This window comes from Hemibagrus wyckioides, linkage group LG11 (genome assembly GCF_019097595.1).
Source record: "Hemibagrus wyckioides isolate EC202008001 linkage group LG11, SWU_Hwy_1.0, whole genome shotgun sequence".
Lineage (NCBI taxonomy): Eukaryota > Metazoa > Chordata > Actinopteri > Siluriformes > Bagridae > Hemibagrus > Hemibagrus wyckioides.
Window position 1 is genome coordinate 4,607,297 of NC_080720.1, and position 22,585 is coordinate 4,629,881.

A 22,585-nucleotide genomic window follows, 5' to 3' on the forward strand; every position below is an offset into this window, starting at 1 on the left:
TCTTCTCATCCCCACAGCATGGGGTAGATTTTTTCCTGTCCCCGTGGGACTCTATTAATGCTGTTGCAGTTCACACATTTAACCACTAGGGGCAAAAAAGTCTGCTAGCGTTGAATGGAGTAGTAAGCCCACATACCCTGTGATTGCATCTAGAAAAGTGACCACATTAACGAATTGTCGCTTAATATCTGTCAAATAGCAATATTTTCTGAAATCACTGGTTGCTCAAACGAAGAAAATATATTATTTCAACAGAATTTGAAATGTATGCATTTGTGAAGGTGGACTTTATGAAAGAACACCATCAAGTTGTTCCAGAGGAGTTGGTACAATGTTACACATTAATACTCACTGAACAAAGTACTCCTCTAATGAAGAGTTTGGTCTTCAGTATTTGAAAACAGACAGTGACTCAGGAGAAGTTCAGTCCACTACCTGAGCATGAGATAAAAGATTCTGATGGCATGCGTCTTCCTGTACACTGACAGAGTGGATCAAGTGCAGCCATGATAGATAGATAGATAGAGTGGAGTGTGTGTGGGTGTGTGGAGAGAGAGAGAGATGCTGGAATGACAGGTATGTTGGTCCCTGTTTTTCTCCTTAAACCTGCTCTGTGAGTGAAGCCCCGCCCCTAAACACCTGAAAGGTGACAGTGACTCACTCGAACCCAACACACACATCCTCATAGAGTGTGTGTGGGTGGGTAAATCTGGTTGATTTGCTTAAAGCGCCATAATTCTATTACTTTGTTTTGTGTTTATTGCATTTGCCCGAATCTTTCTTTTTAAAAATGAGTAGAGGTCGTCTGTGGACGGAGGAGCAGTTTAACTGCCCCGTCTGTCTCGACTTGCCCAATGAGCCCGTGACGATCCCGTGCGGTCACAGCTACTGCATGGCGTGCATCACCGACTACTGGGACTCGGAGCGAAAAAAGACCGGCTCGTGCAGCTGCCCTGAGTGCCGCCAGACCTTCGACCCCCGTCCTACGGTGTGCCGTAACACCATGCTGGCGGAGGCCGTGGAGCAGCTCCGCCTGGGCAACCTCAGCTCGACAGCACGCGAGTCCATACGCAACGCGCGCCGTGCAGCCGACTCTGCGTCCGAGCGTGGGGCGCGTGAGCGAAAAGCCGTCACCAAACAGCTTCCTGCCTCGAGCGTGCCGTGTGACCGGTGCATGGAGCCGAGAGCGGCCGTGAAAACCTGCCTGACGTGCATGGCGTCGTTCTGCGAGAGCCACCTGAAGCCACACCAGACGCAGGCCAAGCTAAAGAGCCACGAACTCATCGTGCCCACCGGAGACCTGACGCAGAAGATCTGCCCCGAACACAAGTACCTGCAAGAGTTCTACTGTCGCTCGTGCCAGGTGTATATCTGCTGGCTGTGCACGAGCAACCAGCACAAGGACCACGAGAGCGTGTCTACGCAGGCGGAGCGCATAGAGAAACAGGTGCGGATTTAAAGCTTTTGAACCCTGCGCGTTACTGACGTGCCGTTCACCAATGAGTCGACTCTTTTAACCGAATCAGTTAGGTGAGTCGAAATGCATTCCCTAAGAGCTGTAACACATCCTGATTAAACTGCATCATTATAATAAATACCTAATTCAGTTTTTTCTTAACTAAATAGGTAAAGAAAGATATTTCAGAGAATTTAGATATGAAAAACTGAAATGGAGTCGGCTCTTATCTAAGAACTGAGTCGATTGATGTGAGTCGGAATTTCCATCATTACTTCAGACTGGATTTGTGTGAGTTTCCTGCTCTGACAGATACTAACTTTATAGTTAAATTTAATGTCGTATAACTTCCTGGAAACAAGTTAGCTTTTAGATATAGCAGTTGTAAACAGTCGTTCCCTCACCTCTTACTTTTTTTCACTTACTTGACATCAATAAAGCAATTTATTGCAGCTTGTCCTGTTGCTAAAGAAACCAGAAAGTAATTTTTGCTTCCTCTGTCCTTTTCTGTGGCAGAAAACATGCTGACCATAATGTTTAATAACACATCACTGCCCTTTTCCTCTTCTTAGAAAACCCTGTTGGCGGTTCAGGCAGAGAATCTGCAGAAGCTGCAGGAGAGAGAAAGAGAACTCAAAGACACGAAGAAAGTCCTGGAGACCCTCAAGGTGACCATCATTAGTTCAATAAAACACCTTTTCACTTGTTCAAACACAGATTAAAATCTTTAACAATTTGTGAATGCCCTAAACATACCTGGTGCTATTCATACACATACACCCTGCCCTAGTGTTCGAGCCATCACACAAGTTAAACAGGTCTGAATGTGTGTAACTCCTAAAGTAGCTGCTTATGTCAAAGACAAAAACTTTATCCAAGCTCACAATCGTCTGTGTGTGTGTGTGTATGTGTGAGAGAGAGAGAGAGAGAGAGAGAGAGAGAGATGCTCTGTGGCCGTTGGTGTCACTGTGGACACTGGCACTGTGGGTGTTCAGAAAACGGAACTTCTTTTGTGTGTGTGTGTGTATGTGTGTGTGCATTATATTTTGGTGGAACCAAATGTCCCAAAAGAATAAGAATATGGCCACTGGCTTTTTGGATTTAATTGGCTATTCCCTATGCAGAAAACTGATTTAAAAATAAATAAATAAAAGTAAATAAATAATAAATAGTAAAAGAGCCAACATGTTTTGGTCTGGTTTCTGAGGTAAGGTAAGGTCAGGACATTAATAAATAAATCAGTGAAAGATTCTCAGAATTATAGTATATGTGTGTGTGTGTGTGTTTAGTGCTCATCTGACACGGTGAGTGAGGAGACGGACAAAGTGTTGTGTGAGCTTCAGCACTCGGTCCAGCGTATGGCGGATCTGATCCAGCAGGTGATGAGCTCCAGTGGACAGGAGAAAATCAACGAGGCCCAGCAGCTGGTGGACAAACTGGAGAAGGAGATCAGTCAGCTGAGGACGAAAGACTCTGATTTAAAGGAGCTGGTGACATGTCAGGACAATATCTACTTTCTCAAGGTACACAAACACAAACCTGATTTAATTTAAAAACATGACAAATCCAGGGTTTGTCTCTGTACCTCACTTCATGTCATGTCACTTGTCTTTTCTGAGTGTTGAACAGTGGTGGAAACAAACACTGGGAAAGTGAAAGTGTTGATAATGTGTCATGATCCTACTCAATTAAATTAGTTTTAAATATCGTTTTCTATATTAATTCGATGCAATCCTAATTAAGTCAGTTAGGATAAAATCCTAATATAAGTCACAGGATCCCATTGAATGCATATATACTATCCAGTCATTGGCTGGATTAAGAAGGCAATGAGCCAATAAAAAAACATGAGGAACCAAGAGGATACTATGCGTATAGAGTACAGGAAGTTTTCGGCAAACAATTCTTGAATCAAAACATAGCAGTTTGCACGGCCATACTGATCTTCTGTCACTATGGAAACAGGAAATAAACTGGTAGTTGAGAATTTTTTATAATGAAAAAATCCATTTTCCGTTCATTTAAACATAACATGTTATATTTCATGCTTAATTTTTCTTCTCCTGCTTTCCGCAGACATATCACTGTCTTTGCTCTCCGGAGCTCAGTGAACTCAGCGGATTTACAGTGAATCTGGATGCCTCATTCGATCCTGTACGAAACATCATTTTGGATCTCAGGGAGAAAGTGGAGAGCATGTGCAACCAAGAGCTGGATAAAATTAACAAGACAGGTCAGGAACACACTCATGGACAAACACACAGATGCATCAAGAACTTTTTATTATCTATGAAAGACAAAATAACAGGAAAGGGAAAGAGAAAAACATATAGAAAATATTAAATAATTCTGTGCATATGGATGAATATGGATAATATGAAAGAGTATGACTGTAATGAATAAAGTGCAGATGTGTGCAGTTTTAAAGCAGTGTATGTACTAACATGTAACATTTCTGAGCACAGTAACCTTAAAATCACTCACACTCTTCATTATTGCATGTTTTGCCTTCGTATTTGGCGTGGATTTAGTAGGATAACTCTTCAGTATGTTGTTCTTGGTGATATTTTATTGCTCACATCTTCCTTCCTGATTCATTCAACCCACATGCTGCTGTGCTGAACCCTAATGCCGCTGGGGTTCTTTCAGTGTACAACACAATGCCGTACCATGTGATTGACCGACAGAGCACACAGAAGCCGGCCATTCTGAAATGTGAGTAAAGTCTACTAATAACTGATGGATGGATGGATGGATGAATGGATAGCATATAAACAGGCAGACAGACAGAGAAACAGATAGATAGATAGATAGATAGATAGATAGATAGATAGATAGATAGATAGATAGATAGATAGATAGATAGATAGATAGATAGATAGATAGATAGATAGATAGATAGAATATAAACAGGCAGACAGACAGAGAGATAGATAGATAGATAGATAGATAGATAGATAGATAGATAGATAGATAGATAGATAGATAGATAGATAGATAGATAGATAGATAGAATATAAACAGGCAGACAGACAGAGAAATAGATAGATAGATAGATAGATAGATAGATAGATAGATAGATAGATAGATAGATAGATAGATAGATAGATAGAGAGCATATAGATAGAGAGCATATAGACAGGCAGACAGACAGAAACAGATAGATAGATAGATAGATAGATAGATAGATAGATAGATAGATAGATAGATAGATAGATAGATAGATAGAGAGCATATAGACAGGCAGACAGACAGAGAAACAGAGATAGATAGATAGATAAATAGATAGATAGATAGATAGATAGATAGATAGATAGATAGATAGATAGATAGATAGATAGATAGATAGATAGATAGAGAGCATATAGATAGAGAGCATATAGACAGGCAGAAACAGATAGATAGATAGATAGATAGATAGATAGATAGATAGATAGATAGATAGATAGATAGATAGATAGATAGATAGATAGATAGATAGATAGATAGAGAGCATATAGACAGACAGACAGGCAGACAGAGAAATAGATAGATAGATAGATCGATAGATAGATAGATAGATAGATAGATAGATAGATAGATAGATAGATAGATAGATAGATAGATAGATAGATAGATAGATAGATAGATAGATAGATAGATAGAGAGCATATAGATAGAGAGCATATAGACAGGCAGACAGACAGAAACAGATAGATAGATAGATAGATAGATAGATAGATAGATAGATAGATAGATAGATAGATAGATAGATAGATAGATAGATAGATAGAGAGCATATAGACAGGCAGACAGACAGAGAAACAGATAGATAGATAGATAGATAGATAGATAGATAGATAGATAGATAGATAGATAGATAGATAGATAGATAGATAGATAGATAGATAGATAGATAGATAGATAGATAGAGAGCATATAGACAGGCAGACAGACAGAGAAACAGATAGATAGATAGATAGATAGATAGATAGATAGATAGATAGATAGATAGATAGATAGATAGATAGATAGATAGATAGATAGATAGATAGATAGAGAGCATATAGACAGGCAGACAGACAGAGAAACAGATAGATAGATAGATAGATAGATAGATAGATAGATAGATAGATAGATAGATAGATAGATAGATAGATAGATAGATGGTTAATCCATGGTGTAGGAATGTACAGTGTATAAGCCAGCAGTAACTGTTAACCTTTGTTTAAGTATAAGCAGTGTGAAACCTCAAATAATATTGTAAGATACTTGAATGACCAGAGAAGATCATTGTAATCTGGAAACATTTACTGAACTCGATGCAACATAGAACAGGACATATATCTTCAGCCAGCCAGCTTAGTACAGTCCAGTATAACACACAACTTCCTCTAGGAAAAACTAGAAATGCCCCTCCCAGTCAGGGAGTCCAGGGGCACTGTATCATGGCTGACCCTGCGTTCTGACCCCAACCCCCAAGGATGGGATATGTGAAGAAAGAATTTCACTGTGCAGTAATGTATATATGACAAATAAAGACAAATATTGTAATATTCAACCAATACACTACAAATATAACCCAGGAGTCTGTTTGTCCAGGCTTTACTAGGACCCAGAGGAAGTTTTCCTAGTGTGAAAATGACAAGAGTATCTAGAAAAAATATAAAATTCATCTAAATATTCAGTATTGTATTATTATATTTGTATAATTAGTACTATGATATTTGTATAAAAGTATAATACAGTAAGGACAAATAGTACAGGATGTGAACAGGAAGTGAACATAGTTTAATATTCATATATAAAAACACCAAGTGATGTGAAAGCTTCAGTGCATGACTGGAGTATGAACCCCAGGGTTAACGAATGGTGCAAATTGTGCAGGTACGGAACCACAGATGTGCAGTGAAGTAAAAAAATATGATGAGTTGCATCAGTAAAGGATGTAAATTGCAATCCTGTGCACAAATGGTGCATTCTGTTATCTTGCTGTAACATCGTGAACATGTTTCTCTCTGTGTCCAACAGTGTTTTCTGGAATCGGAGGCAAAAACTCGAGCAGCCGCACACAAGGTGTCCTCTACATGTCTATATAATAATATACAGATTTGAATCTGAAATATATAATGAAATGAAAAATATACATGTTTGTGTTTTCAGTCTATGCTAACTGATCTCACATGCCTCTGTGTGTGTGTGTGTGTGTGTGTGTGTGTGTGTAGCAGGTCCCCCTCCACTGCCCTCTGTGAGTGCCCGAGGCCCAGGTAATATTTCACATTTGCTGATCTGCTGTTTTAATTTGATGATTGCTGTTAGCCATTCTAAATCTCTCTGTCTCTATGAATGTTTCTCATATGTCTCCAAATCTCTCCATCTACCTCTGGAAATGTCTGTGTATGATTTAGACTGCCTGTCTAAATCTGTCTCTGATTCTGTCTCCAGTATTGATCCATTTGTATCCAAAATGATCAGAGTTGATTAATCGTCTTTGTACTCGTGTGAAACTGTCTAACTCTTCCAGACCTGTAGAGCACCGACAGAATAGTAGGATGCGATATTAGCTATTGTGCGTGTGTGTGTGCATGTGTGCGTGCGTGCGTGTGTGTGTGTGCGCGTGTGTGTGCGTGTGTGCGTGTGTGTGTGCGTGTGTGTGCGTGCGTGTGTGTGTGCGTGTGTGTCTTTTAAACAATTCCAAAAATACTGTCCTGATAGAATGTTTTCCATTTTCATTGTTTTTCATCGTTTTCCAGTTCCATTGTTTCCCTCACATGTTTAATTAATTACATTGCAAACCTTTTTTCTAGCACACTGCCCACTTGAAATTTTAAGATTAGATTAGATTAGATTAGATTAGATTAGATTAGATTAGATTAGATTAGATTAGATTAGATTAGATTAGATGCCAAATAATTTATCATTGCCAAATAATTCACACAACAGCATCCAATGCCATATATATGAATGTAGGAAACAAATGGTGAATATTCACTGTCCAAAATGGCTGGTCTCTGCCACAAAGTGACACTATTTTTATTTGTCCACAATAGCAGAATCAGTAACAGCGGAATCAGTAACAGCGGTATCAGTAACAGCGGAATCAGTAACAGCGGTATCAGTAACAGCGGAATCAGAAACAGCGGAATCAGTAACAGCGGAATCAGAAACAGCGGAATCAGAAACAGCAGTATCAGTAACAGCAGTATCAGAAACAGCGGAATCAGTAACAGCGGTATCAGTAACAGCGGAATCAGTAACAGCGGTATCAGTAACAGCGGAATCAGAAACAGCGGAATCAGAAACAGCGGAATCAGTAACAGCAGAATCAGAAACAGCGGAATCAGAAACAGCAGTATCAGTAACAGCAGTATCAGAAACAGCGGAATCAGAAACAGCGGAATCAGAAACAGCAGAATCAGTAACAGCGGAATCAGTAACAGCGGAATCAGTAACAGCGGAATCAGAAACAGCAGAATCAGTAACAGCAGAATCAGAAACAGCGGAATCAGAAACAGCGGTATCAGAAACAACAGAATCAGTAACAGCAGAATCAGTAACAGCGGTATCAGAAACAGCAGAAACAGTAACAGCGGAGTCAGTAACAGCGGAGTCAGTAACAGCGGTATCAGAAACAGCAGAATCAGTAACAGCGGTATCAGAAACAGCAGAATCAGTAACAGCAGAATCAGTAACAGCGGTATCAGAAACAGCAGAATCAGTAACAGCAGAATCAGTAACAGCGGTATCAGAAACAGCAGAATCAGTAACAGCGGTATCAGAAACAGCGGTACCAGAAACAGCAGAATCAGTAACAGCGGTATCAGTAACAGCGGAATCAGTAACAGCGGTATCAGAAACAGCAGAAACAGTAACAGCGGTATCAGAAACAGCAGAATCAGTAACAGCGGCATCAGAAACAGCAGAATCAGTAACAGCAGAATCAGTAACAGCGGCATCAGAAACAGCAGAATCAGTAACAGCGGTATCAGTAACAGCGGTATCAGTAACAGCGGAATCAGTAACAGCAGAATCAGTAACAGCGGTATCAGAAACAGCAGAATCAGTAACAGCGGAATCAGTAACAGCGGTATCAGTAACAGCGGAATCAGTAACAGCGGAATCAGTAACAGCGGAATCAGTAACAGCGGAATCAGTAAAAGCGGAATCAGTAACAGCAGAATCAGTAACAGCGGTATCAGAAACAGCAGAATCAGTAACAGCAGAATCAGTAACAGCGGTATCAGAAACAGCAGAATCAGTAACAGCGGTATCAGAAACAGCGGTATCAGAAACAGCGGAATCAGTAACAGCGGAATCAGTAACAGCGGTATCAGTAACAGCGGAATCAGTAACAGCGGAATCAGTAACAGCGGAACCAGTAACAGCGGAATCAGAAACAGCGGAATCAGTAACAGCGGTATCAGAAACAGCGGAATCAGTAACAGCGGAATCAGTCACAGCGGAATCAGAAACAGCAGTATCAGAAACAGCGGAATCAGTAACAGCGGTATCAGTAACAGCGGAATCAGTAACAGCGGTATCAGTAACAGCGGAATCAGAAACAGCGGAATCAGAAACAGCGGAATCAGTAACAGCAGAATCAGAAACAGCGGAATCAGAAACAGCAGTATCAGTAACAGCAGTATCAGAAACAGCGGAATCAGAAACAGCGGAATCAGAAACAGCAGAATCAGTAACAGCGGAATCAGTAACAGCGGAATCAGTAACAGCGGAATCAGAAACAGCAGAATCAGTAACAGCAGAATCAGAAACAGCGGAATCAGAAACAGCGGTATCAGAAACAACAGAATCAGTAACAGCAGAATCAGTAACAGCGGTATCAGAAACAGCAGAAACAGTAACAGCGGAGTCAGTAACAGCGGAGTCAGTAACAGCGGTATCAGAAACAGCAGAATCAGTAACAGCGGTATCAGAAACAGCAGAATCAGTAACAGCGGTATCAGAAACAGCAGAATCAGTAACAGCAGAATCAGTAACAGCGGTATCAGAAACAGCAGAATCAGTAACAGCGGTATCAGAAACAGCAGAATCAGTAACAGCAGAATCAGTAACAGCGGTATCAGAAACAGCAGAATCAGTAACAGCAGAATCAGTAACAGCGGTATCAGAAACAGCAGAATCAGTAACAGCGGTATCAGAAACAGCGGTACCAGAAACAGCAGAATCAGTAACAGCGGTATCAGTAACAGCGGAATCAGTAACAGCGGTATCAGAAACAGCAGAAACAGTAACAGCGGTATCAGAAACAGCAGAATCAGTAACAGCGGTATCAGAAACAGCAGAAACAGTAACAGCGGTATCAGAAACAGCGGTTTCAGAAACAACTGAATCAGTAACAGCGGTATCAGTAACAGCAGAATCAGTAACAGCGGTATCAGAAACAGCAGAATCAGTAACAGCAGAATCAGAAACAGCGGAATCAGAAACAGCAGAATCAGTAACAGCAGAATCAGAAACAGCGGAATCAGAAACAGCGGTATCAGAAACAACAGAATCAGTAACAGCAGAATCAGTAACAGCGGTATCAGAAACAGCAGAAACAGTAACAGTGGAGTCAGTAACAGCGGAGTCAGTAACAGCGGAATCAGAAACAGCAGAATCAGTAACAGCGGTATCAGAAACAGCAGAATCAGTAACAGCGGTATCAGAAACAGCAGAATCAGTAACAGCAGAATCAGTAACAGCGGTATCAGAAACAGCAGAATCAGTAACAGCAGAATCAGTAACAGCGGCATCAGAAACAGCAGAATCAGTAACAGCGGTATCAGTAACAGCGGTATCAGTAACAGCGGAATCAGTAACAGCGGTATCAGTAACAGCGGAATCAGTAACAGCGGAATCAGTAACAGCGGTATCAGTAACAGCGGAATCAGTAACAGCGGAGTCAGTAACAGCGGAATCAGTAACAGCGGTATCAGTAACAGCGGAATCAGTAACAGCGGAATCAGTAAAAGCGGAATCAGTAACAGCGGAATCAGTAAAAGCGGAATCAGTAACAGCGGAATCAGTAAAAGCGGAATCAGTAACAGCGGAATCAGTAACAGCGGTATCAGAAACAGCAGAATCAGTAACAGCAGAATCAGTAACAGCGGTATCAGAAACAGCAGAATCAGTAACAGCAGAATCAGTAACAGCGGCATCAGAAACAGCAGAATCAGTAACAGCAGAATCAGTAACAGCGGCATCAGAAACAGCAGAATCAGTAACAGCGGTATCAGTAACAGCGGTATCAGTAACAGCGGAATCAGTAACAGCGGAATCAGTAACAGCGGTATCAGTAACAGCGGAATCAGTAACAGCGGAATCAGTAACAGCAGTATCAGTAACAGCGGAATCAGTAACAGCGGAGTCAGTAACAGCGGAATCAGTAACAGCGGAATCAGTAACAGCGGAATCAGTAAAAGCGGAATCAGTAACAGCAGAATCAGTAACAGCGGTATCAGAAACAGCAGAATCAGTAACAGCAGAATCAGTAACAGCGGTATCAGAAACAGCAGAATCAGTAACAGCGGTATCAGAAACAGCAGTATCAGAAACAGCGGAATCAGTAACAGCGGAATCAGTAACAGCGGTATCAGTAACAGCGGAATCAGTAACAGCGGTATCAGTAACAGCGGAATCAGAAACAGCGGAATCAGAAACAGCAGAATCAGTAACAGCAGAATCAGAAACAGCGGAATCAGAAACAGCAGTATCAGTAACAGCAGTATCAGAAACAGCGGAATCAGAAACAGCGGAATCAGAAACAGCAGAATCAGTAACAGCGGAATCAGTAACAGCGGAATCAGTAACAGCGGAATCAGAAACAGCAGAATCAGTAACAGCAGAATCAGAAACAGCGGAATCAGAAACAGCGGTATCAGAAACAACAGAATCAGTAACAGCAGAATCAGTAACAGCGGTATCAGAAACAGCAGAAACAGTAACAGCGGAGTCAGTAACAGCGGAGTCAGTAACAGCGGTATCAGAAACAGCAGAATCAGTAACAGCGGTATCAGAAACAGCAGAATCAGTAACAGCGGTATCAGAAACAGCAGAATCAGTAACAGCAGAATCAGTAACAGCGGTATCAGAAACAGCAGAATCAGTAACAGCGGTATCAGAAACAGCAGAATCAGTAACAGCAGAATCAGTAACAGCGGTATCAGAAACAGCAGAATCAGTAACAGCAGAATCAGTAACAGCGGTATCAGAAACAGCAGAATCAGTAACAGCGGTATCAGAAACAGCGGTACCAGAAACAGCAGAATCAGTAACAGCGGTATCAGTAACAGCGGAATCAGTAACAGCGGTATCAGAAACAGCAGAAACAGTAACAGCGGTATCAGAAACAGCAGAATCAGTAACAGCGGTATCAGAAACAGCAGAAACAGTAACAGCGGTATCAGAAACAGCGGTTTCAGAAACAACAGAATCAGTAACAGCGGTATCAGTAACAGCAGAATCAGTAACAGCGGTATCAGAAACAGCAGAATCAGTAACAGCAGAATCAGAAACAGCGGAATCAGAAACAGCAGAATCAGTAACAGCAGAATCAGAAACAGCGGAATCAGAAACAGCGGTATCAGAAACAACAGAATCAGTAACAGCAGAATCAGTAACAGCGGTATCAGAAACAGCAGAAACAGTAACAGTGGAGTCAGTAACAGCGGAGTCAGTAACAGCGGAATCAGAAACAGCAGAATCAGTAACAGCGGTATCAGAAACAGCAGAATCAGTAACAGCGGTATCAGAAACAGCAGAATCAGTAACAGCAGAATCAGTAACAGCGGTATCAGAAACAGCAGAATCAGTAACAGCAGAATCAGTAACAGCGGCATCAGAAACAGCAGAATCAGTAACAGCGGTATCAGTAACAGCGGTATCAGTAACAGCGGAATCAGTAACAGCGGAATCAGTAACAGCGGTATCAGTAACAGCGGAATCAGTAACAGCGGAATCAGTAACAGCGGAATCAGTAACAGCGGAGTCAGTAACAGCGGAATCAGTAACAGCGGTATCAGTAACAGCGGAATCAGTAACAGCGGTATCAGTAACAGCGGAATCAGTAACAGCGGAGTCAGTAACAGCGGAATCAGTAACAGCGGAATCAGTAACAGCGGAATCAGTAAAAGCGGAATCAGTAAAAGCGGAATCAGTAACAGCGGAATCAGTAAAAGCGGAATCAGTAACAGCGGAATCAGTAACAGCAGAATCAGAAACAGCGGAATCAGAAACAGCGGAATCAGAAACAGCAGAATCAGTAACAGCGGAATCAGTAACAGCGGAATCAGTAAAAGCGGAATCAGTAACAGCGGAATCAGTAACAGCAGAATCAGTAACAGCGGTATCACACTGATTTACTAAAAACGTTTTGTTCTTGTTTTAGTCGACAGAGGCACAAACTCCCCAAGACCAAGAGCGAGCTTCAACAGAGAGGAGAGAGAGCAAGGTGACACACACACACACACAAACACACACCCACACACACACACACACACACACACAAACACACATATACACACACAAACCCCCCCATACACGCACACACACACACACTAATCCTATTTTCACCATTTTTATTTTATTTTACTGATTATTTTTAAGTCAAAACATTTCTACATGATACAAAATTAACAACTGGAAAGCTCAGTACACTAAATGTCCTGCTGATATAAATTTAGCTTGTTGATGCTGCCTGTTTCACACCAGAGAGCATGCAAATCAGCACACTCGACTGCACATGACCGCATGACCATGCAATTTTATCTTTAAAAAGAAATTTGCATGAAATAAAAATATCTTTTTTCCTTTTTTTTCGAAAAGTCTTTAAGAGTAAAATAATGAGTAGACAAAAAAAGATGAGTCGTGTATATATATATATATATATATATATATATATATATATATATAGGCTAAAGTTTTTTGCCTTTTCAGATGTGATACTGTAAATAAGCAGACTTTTAATTGTGTACATGTTTTTGTCGCAGCTAATAACCAGAGTGTGAGGTCTCTGAGATCAAGTGAGCGGCAGAGAAGGGAGGAGAGAGAACAAGGTGATCTACTCATACCTCACTCATCATACAGAATCAATACACGGACATGTCTAAATTCAGTCATTGCAGCGTTACTATTTCCCTGGTGCTCAAACTGACCTTATCACTGAGGGGATGTGGTAACTTAATGGTTAAGGTGTTGGACTATTGGTCAGAAGGTTGTGAGTTTGAATCTTAGGTCCACCAAGCTGCCACTGCTGAGCCCCTGAGCAAGGCCCTTAATGCTCTGTTGTATAAAATGAGATAAATTGTAAGTCCTTCTGGATAAGGGTGTCTGCTAAATGACAGTAAATGAGGTGTAACATCTCAGTACAGGTCTTAAGCCTGGGTAAAATGGTAGGGTTGTGTCATGAAGGGCATCTGGTGTAAAACCTGTGCCAGAATTATAATATGTGGATCAGATTATTCAGTTTCATGAACCAAACAGGGAGCAGCCAAACATTTGCATTACTATAAAGAGCTGTTTGTTTTTTTTGTTTGTTCCTCCTTTTTCTTAAATTGCACTCTGGTTTCTCTTTCTGAATATAATATTAAATAAGCTTGAATGAATTCATATAGCCTGGAAAATATCATGCATATTTTATACAATATAGATTTATTTTTTATATGTCTTTTGTTTACAGAGAGGGAGCCACAAACCTCCCCAAGATCTCAAAGCAGAAGCACAAATGATCGCGAAGGTAAGATACTGCAAGTAAAAGCTATTTAGTCTATTTTAGTGTTTGGTTTTGTGGTGTGTTATCTCAGCCGAGAAAATCTGTGCAAGACAGGAAATTAAATCACACTGGTGAAAATAATAAGAAATACACAACCTGGGTTCATTTCTGATATAGACAAAATATTACACACTAAAAGCAAAAGCTTCACCGTTCATCTGCGTTCTCAGCGTGCTTATTTTTAATCAGTTTGGGTTTTTTTAAGATTTAAATGCTGTCATTTTGGCTGATGTGAATTTGTCTTTCGTTTTCATCACTGTCGTGATGCATTGAAATGCAGCCTGAATAATAGAGAATAAGGACAATTGCAGATATTTTAGTTCTAAAGAAAGTGTGTGTGTGTGTTGCAAAGTCATATATTCCAAAATATTTACACATTAATTTCTGCCTCATTAGCCGACACTTGGAGTATACGCTCTCTACGGCAGCCGACACAGGCGAGAGAAAACCGGGAGCAATGTGAGTTTTAATCTCACACACACACATTTAAGTTTCAAGTTTATTCTCATGTGTATAAATAGCGTTTAAGCCTCTATATACAATGAAATTTGTCGTACACTCCCAACAGACAAGGTACAAAAAGTAACGTAAAGAAAGCAAGTTAAATAATAAACAATGTGTGCAGTCATAAAGTGACACAGTGGGAGATATCTAACATACAGTACTATAAGTTATGATTGTATTCTAGCATAAAAAATATAAAAAACATTGTATGCAGACCAAACATGTCGTAATGAGAGATTTTGCATATGAAGTAGAAGGACAGTCGGAGTCTGATATCAGTTCTATTTATCAGCCAGAGTTCAGTGTAAATTTAAGTAATAGATGATAAAGTGCAGTGTATGGAAGGGCACAGATCGGATCAGGACTGGAACTTTGAACATACTGCAGATACACAAACGTTTACATCCACTTCACTTTAACCTCACAGCTGACACCTGGAGCTTAAGTTCAGTCAGGTCCCGAGGCAGGCCGGGGAGAGAGGAGAGAGAGACAGGTACGTGGCACCATATCACAGTCTGATTGATACATGTCTGTGTGGCTCATGCACATTTAACATGTCTATCTGTCTTTGTCTATCTCTCTTAGCTAATGGAGAAGTGCAGAGTTCCCAGAGACCGCAGGAGACAGTGACGAGCAGACAGCAACCGGAGAGGCAGTGTAAGACTCAGGAAACACGGCTGTTATTATGATAATGTTGAGCTCTGTACCATTAACACATCAGATTTAGAAGAACCACACTCACCCAGATGAGGACAGTTTCCCTTTTGAGTCTGGTTCCTCGCAAGGTTTCTTCCTCATATCATCTCAGGGAGTTTTTCCTCATGATCATCACCTCTGGCTTTCTTGGATAGATTTTAAACTTTGTTATTTTTATTCAGATTTTTATATTTCTGTAATTCTGCTTTGAGACAAAGTCCATTGTTAAAAGCACTATACAAATAAAATAGAATTGAATTGAGATGTACTGAAAAAGACACAGGAACATGCAGAGTGGAAGTGATGTACAGGTAGAGGAATGAGATATAACATAATATGTCCTATTGTCCAATGGACAGGAGAATATGATAGCATGGAAAAATGCGGGGTAAAACCATGACAATACCTCCCTTCAAAGAGGCGTCTTATGACGTCCCTCCCGGCTGCTCAGGGTGGTCACAGTGAAACTCAGCAATCAGGCAGGCATCCAAGATGTGACATGCCAGATCCCACGAGGGAGATTTTGGGTATAGGGAATGGCCCGACAAAGTGATTCGCCAGTTTATGGCAGCCGACCTTGAGCAGCAGGTCTTGGGTGGAGAGCCAGACTTTTTGCCCAGTGTGGTAAGAATGGCATTTAAGATTGGCCCAGCGAGCATAGCTTTTGGAAGACTAGAGTAGTGTGTCATGAGCCCTTCTTCAAACACGACTACAACGTTTGACCAGGGCGAGAGTGGAGGGGACTGAAGCCTCCAGCTCCTGGGGAGAGAACAGAGGGGGTTGTTAGCCATAATTAGTTTGGAATGGGGACAGTCCTGTGGCAGCAAAGGGAAGAGAATTGTGCATGTACCTGACCCAGGTTAGAGGACCAGGACAAGGGATCTTCATTGCAAAGGATCTGGAGATCTGTCTCAAGGTCCTGATTGAGTTGTTCTGTCTGTCCATTGGTCTGCAGATGGAAGCCAGAAAAAAGACTGTTGGGTATCCCCAGGAATTGACAGAATTCCCTCCAAAAGGTAGCAGTGAACTGGGGGCCCTGGTCCAAGACAATATTATGGAGCAAACTTTGCTAAAGATTTGCTGTAAAAGATGTTGGGCTGTCTCCTTGGTGGAGGGAAGTTTAGGTAATGGGATAGAATGGACCTTTTGGGAGAAGCAGTTGACCATGGTAAGGATCGTGGTGTTGCCGGATGGTAGTGGAAAGCCAGTGACAAAGTCTATAGAAATATGGGACCATGATCATTTGGGTACAGGGAGGGGACGGAGGAAGCCAGAATGTGTGGTCTTGGGGTTCTTCTGCTGGGAGCAGACTGAGCAGGCAGCAACGAACTCATGGATGTCCCTCCTAACAGAAGGCCACCAGAAGTGCTGACACAACAGGCCCAGAGTGCGGGCGGAGCCAGGGTGACAGAATAGACAGGAGCCATGGCACCACAGAAGAACTTGGGAGCATAAGGGTTCTGAGACAGAAGGTTTTCCCTCTGGACAGCATTCAGGATAGGTTGATTGGTGACAGCCTTTTGAACCCTTCACTCAATGTCCAAGGGCAGAGAGGAGGCATTCCACAATGGGTTTCTTTTCTGGTGGGATGAACTGACACAAAAAGGCATCTGATTTGCCGTTCTTGGATCTTGGGCAGTAGGTGAGAGTGAACCGGAACCTCCCAAAGAAGAGTGCCTAGTGGGCTTGACGAGGGTTTAGTTGTTTGGCGGTCCGGAGGTACTCTAAATTCTTAAATCAGTCCATACAATAAATGGCCCCTCTGTTCCTTCCAGCCAATTACACTACTCTTCCAGTTCTTCACAATGAACTACTGTGAGGGGTCGGGCAGAGGCAAAATAGGGGCCGAAGTAAACAAGTTCTTGAGCTTATAGAAGGCCTGCTCAGCGAGCAGCATCTTGCTGTGGGGCTGAGGTGCTGAAGACTTTTCAGAGCTCCCTCGAAAAGGTGTCATAGGAGGTGCAGAGAGCAGACTGGCATTCCCATTTCACGGCAGCCCAAAGGCAGGCTTTGCCAGACAGGAGGGTGATAACATCAGCCACCTTAGTTCATTCAGAGGGAAAGGAGGACATATGAAACATGAAGACGACAGCACATTGCATCAGGACTGTACGGCAGGGGCTGGGTTCCCCAGAGAAGCATTCTGTTTGGGGCAGGGTAGGCTCACGAGCGAGGGGTGGGGTGGTTACCGGAGTTAGAGAACTTTTAATGTTTGTGTACACCTGACCATCACACCTATATGTACTTATCTCATTCCATATTTACTCTTTACTTTATTGTTATAATAAGCTCTTCTTTTCTCTTCTGGAAGGCTTTCCACTAGATGTTGGAGCATGGCTGTGAGGATTTGTCTTCATTCATTCACAAGCTAACTAGTGATATCAGATACTGATACTGGGATGGTGAGGAGGCACCAGCTCCAGTTCATCCTAGGTGTTCAGTGGGGTTGAGTCAGAGTCAGGGCTCTGTGCACAACACTGGAGTTCTTGCACTCCATCCCTTAACCTCCATACCATGTCTTCATAGAGCTGTGTGCTTTGTGCACAGGAGCATTGTCATTCTGAAACAGTGTTTGAGCTTAGTTCCAGGGAAGGGAAGTTGTTACGCTACAGCAGACATTCTAGACTTGTGTGCTTCTAACTTTGTTGCAGCAGTTTGGTGAAGAACCACATATTGGTGTGAAGGTCAGGGGTGCACATGAACAAGAGTATGTGTGCAGGATTCAGCAGAAGATCATATGCAAACAAGCTTGCACATATTGTAACGCTCCACTTCTTTTCCAGCTGACACCTGGAGCTTAAGTTCCATTAGGTCCATAAGAGGCAGAGAGAAGAGAGAAGAGAGAGAGACAGGTACACAGCACTTTAACACAGAGATAAGCTGCTGATTAGTCTGTGTTTCTTACACACATTTAACTTTTCTCCCTGTTAGCTAATGCAGATTCACAGAGCTCCACCAGGACTCAGCAGATGGCAACGGCCAGACAGCAGCCTGAACGACAATGTAAGATGTTACACACACATGCACACACACACACAGTTCTCATGCTGTCGAATGCATGTCTGATTCTGTCGTTTTTTTTTTTTTCCCACACTGCTGTATAAAATCAGCTGATCGCTGGAGCCTGAGCTCACTGTTACCAAGAAACAGGAAGAAGAGACAAGAATCAGGTGACAGAGGGGCTAATCCCCCTGAACTGCTCACACTCACTCACAAATAGTTTTTCGCTCTTCTAGTTCTTCATATAAAATTGAACCTGAAGCTTCTGAAAATTACCCAGGTATTTTCTGTTCTTCCAGTGAAACAGGCCACACCTGTTCAGGAAATAGAGTCTCTTCAGGATCAGTGTAAGTCACACCCACTGAATACACACTTCCTGAATCATACATGCTTTAAATCTTCTTTTCTTTATGAAATGTAACACAAACTGGTGTTTTTCTTTCTGCAGGGGGAGAGCAGACTGAAGGTAACACCTGAACTTTTACTGTCCAGTACAGACACACTGAATAACATACAGCAGAGAGATGTATGGACAGAACAACATGTTGAATTATAACTGTTAAAGTTATAATTTGTTAAAGTTATATTTGTTAAAGTAGTAAGAGAAACTATAATAGAAGTTGTGGACAGTAATGTGCAAAATATGAAGAAATTGTGTACTGACTACAGCTGTAAGGATTTTGCACAGTATTGTAGTATTATTTAATATAAATTAAATAAAACAGCAGCAAAATTGAATTAGTTAAGAGTTCTCAAACTTTGTAGTCGGAGATATATACCATTGATATATATATATAAAAACAGACAAAATTGAATAGGGATGATTTATTTAATTTTTGAACAATTTTTATTCATCAGAATCATTAGATTCCAGTTGAAATTAATATTTATATCTATAATAACATTGCCAATATTTTGCTTTTCACTACCTTCTAAATCACAGAAGCCCAGACTACACTACATGGACCCCACATTAAGAATCACAGGGTTAGTGAATGTTACTGATTTTATTCTGGTTATGTCTCTGTTTAGTAAACCCCGGACTTTTCCTGGACTCTCCGCCGGCAGACTCCACCTTCATCCCTGCCTTTCCACGTGAGTGTCTTCATCCTCTCATCTCCTCTGGTTCATTCTGTGCATAAAATCCCCCTAGATACTGTATTTACACTTATACACATTTCATCTTCCAGCTTCAGCAGCCTACTCTCTTTCACCTGCAGTGAGAGAGATCAACATTGACAGCATTCAGGCTCCCGAGCCAAGGAGCAGAGATGAGTTTCTACAGTGTAAGGACACATACACACACACACACACACACAGATCTAGCTATACATCAGTCTTATACAGTATAAACGTTTGAAAACGTTTCCAGACTGAGACCAAAAACCAAATACTTTTTAAGGTCAAGCTTCAACTAGTTGGCTACAATTGTGCACTGTACCAATTCCACCAATTAAGTGATGTTTTCTAGAAGAAGGAGTTACTTCTTGATTTATATATTGATACAAATACAGAAAATGTCTTGAGCCCTTACTTGAGTCATTTAAAGAAACTACACCATAAAGAAATAAATCTCTCTTTCTCAATCAGATGCCTACGACTTGACCTTTGACCCCAACACGGCTCACCGGCGATTAGTTCTTAGTGAAGATGACACCAAAGCAACACTGAATGCCGCCACCCAGTCGTACCCTGACATCCCAGAGAGATTTGACAGCTGGACTCAGATTCTCAGCCTCCAGCCACTCAGCTCTGACCGCTGCTACTGGGAGGTGGAATGGCGTGGGCGGGGCTCTTCGGTGGGTGTAGCCAGTGCCTCCATGCCACGTAAAGGTGCGGACGCAAGGGCGGGGCTTGGCTACAACAGTCAGTCCTGGAGTTTGGAGTTGTCAGACATGTGCTGTGCTGCTATGCACGCTAATCAGAAGCAGGAGATCTCAGTGACATACTGCCCCAGAGTGGGCGTGTTTCTGAACCGGGAGGAGGAGTCTCTAGCCTTCTATGGTGTTGACGATGTGCTTGTGCATCTGCATACGTTCAACGGCGTCTCATCTACTCGGCCACTTTTCGCCGCTTTTGGCATCGGGAGCGGAGTCGGTGTCGGCCTCGACTTTGCCATGGGGAACTTCAGCGCTTCCACAGACAGCATTAAAATCTGCTCAATCTAACTGGGGTCATTTTGCCTTTCGTCCAGGTACATATCATCACAATTTCACTTGAAATTAAAAAAAACAAAACAAGTAAGGTAGTTGCGAACTAGACTACCTTTAAGATATTTGAGATTTGGAACGATGCCAATGGCAGAGAGATTTGTGGTCAGTGCAGTCGCTCTGATATCATAACTATCACGCATTCCTCATACTCATGTACCAGAATTTAATTTTAAAAATGAAATAATATAACTTTAGATTAGCATTAGTGGGCTATTAAATACAATACTAGCCTTTAGGTCTCACCTATTAATCAGAGGAATTCTAGCCAAGTCATAGCTCCTGGTTAAATGGTAAGGAAATCACCTCTCATGACTTATAAACATTTGAAAAGAATGAACTTGCAGGCTTCAGATAGATTTGCTAGAAGACACTGCTCAGGTGAGGGATAAGGGCTCAACAGTAGCAGGATTTGAACTCACAACCTTCTAGTTTATAGGTAAACATCTTAACCACCAAGCAATTGGATCGCTGCTCATTTTAAACTTGAAATGTTAGACTTCCACATCATTCAGGAGGGTTGTTTACGCACAAGGATTGTTGGCTTAAAGTTAGCTGTTGGGTTTATTAGCAATACAGACAGCTAACGTTTTCAATCAGCTAGCGAACAAAACTTTTATTTTGTCTTACTCAGACTTTAAGCTAGATCATTTTATGCAGTATGTTCCAGCAGGTGTTCTTGTCCATTTCCTGATATTTTATTTTAACCCTATATGGTTTGCTTTTTCCCATTTTAAGTTTTATGCTTTTGGGTCTAATTTTGCTTTATTTCTGAGCCTAATTAATGTCTGAATATTAAATTATAATTGGTTCTATAAACTGTAATACAAAATTGTCATTATATTCTGATTGAGTGTTCTTTCTCGTGTTTTTTGCAAATTTTTGCTTGTTAATTGAGTCTCATACAGACGTCACAGTTGCATCGAGTGTGTCGGCAATGCTACTATTTTACTGAGCTCCATCAGTATATGTGCCATCAGAGCAAACCTGAAGATTTCCTTGGGGTGTCCAGCATTCACAGGACTATGGTCCTAGGATCTGCACCAGACAGCAGTCATCATCCCAAACTGTTCATTTATCACAGAGAAAAGAGGAAAGTAGCTCTTGCTTGTCTGTATACATCACCATAATTTATAGACAAGCTGAAAAACTGACATCTGGCCATGTTGATTGTGTTGGAAATCTCTTTCCTGGTACAAAGAGACAGCCAGAAATCTGGATTAAAGAAATGATGTTCTTTATTCTTGGCTGCAGAGATGCTGCGCTTCAGTGCTCACAATTCGAACAATACCACATACAACACGATACTGCATGAGGTCAATCATTAAACCTGCATACTGACTCATTCTTGATCCAAACCTGCACCTGGGGTTTTATCATGTCCTAGGATTATAGCAGATCTTTGAGAAGTGTTTGACTTCACTCACTCACAGAGCCCAGAGGTGATCAGACCTGGTTACATGAATTCAACCTGACAAATTAAAATAACATGGGGGGGGGGGGAGTTAAATCATTCAGTGGTTAAAGCTCTGGGTTGTTGATTGGAGGATCAGGGTTCAAGCCCCAGCACTGCCAAGCTACCACTGTTGGGCACTTGAGCAAGGTCCTTAACCCTGACTGCTTCAAGGGGTGCTGTATCATGGCTGACCCTGTGCTCTGGCCCCAACTTCCCAAGTTGGGATATACGAAAAAAAGAATTTTACAGTGCTGTAATATAAATGTGACAATAATAAAAGCTTCTTCTTCTTCTTCTTCTGTTTTCCACAAAAAATATCAAGAATTAAGCCAATGTAGGTCAAACAGACCTCCTTTGAGACTTGAGATTTTTTTAGCTCTCCATTGTGATGCATTCATTGTTATATTAAACCTTTTTATTTTGGTTTGGTTTGAGCTCCCTTCTGCTTCTTGCTATCTAAGCAGGTAGTCTGTATTTGCATTAAAAGTGTTGGGGTGAAAATAAACATTCAG

The 22,585-nt window shown here is 41.5% G+C and overlaps 1 protein-coding gene across 2 annotated transcripts; it reads left to right on the forward strand.

Annotated features, from left to right (window-relative positions):
- Positions 1-790: 790 nt before the first annotated feature.
- Positions 791-22,387, forward strand: trim25l (tripartite motif containing 25, like). Of its 2 annotated transcripts, none has more exons than XM_058402709.1 (21): positions 791-1,447; positions 2,029-2,124; positions 2,746-2,979; positions 3,533-3,689; positions 4,106-4,171; positions 6,467-6,511; positions 6,664-6,702; positions 12,825-12,887; positions 13,426-13,491; positions 14,115-14,171; positions 14,604-14,666; positions 15,139-15,204; positions 15,297-15,368; positions 18,191-18,259; positions 18,339-18,410; positions 18,518-18,577; positions 18,707-18,754; positions 18,856-18,873; positions 19,440-19,502; positions 19,598-19,693; positions 19,998-22,387. In XM_058402709.1, the coding sequence occupies exons 1-21, from the start codon at positions 791-793 to the stop codon at positions 20,573-20,575; spliced, it is 2,685 nt and encodes an 894-aa protein (XP_058258692.1). In that variant the 3' UTR covers positions 20,576-22,387. The 2 variants fall into 2 exon arrangements, with proteins under 2 accessions (XP_058258692.1, XP_058258691.1); XM_058402708.1 differs by having other exon boundaries at positions 6,661-6,702; positions 19,998-22,383.
- Positions 22,388-22,585: the final 198 nt, after the last annotated feature.

Bases quoted from the DNA above. Each gene is read 5' to 3' on its own strand.
- trim25l (XM_058402708.1), top strand. From the start codon at position 791: ATGAGTAGAGGTCGTCTGTGGACGGAGGAGCAGTTTAACTGCCCCGTC. The intron at 15,205-15,296 runs GTACGTGGCACC...TATCTCTCTTAG, and splicing joins GAGAGAGGAGAGAGAGACAG to CTAATGGAGAAGTGCAGAGT. The intron at 15,369-18,190 runs GTAAGACTCAGG...CTTCTTTTCCAG, and splicing joins ACAGCAACCGGAGAGGCAGT to CTGACACCTGGAGCTTAAGT.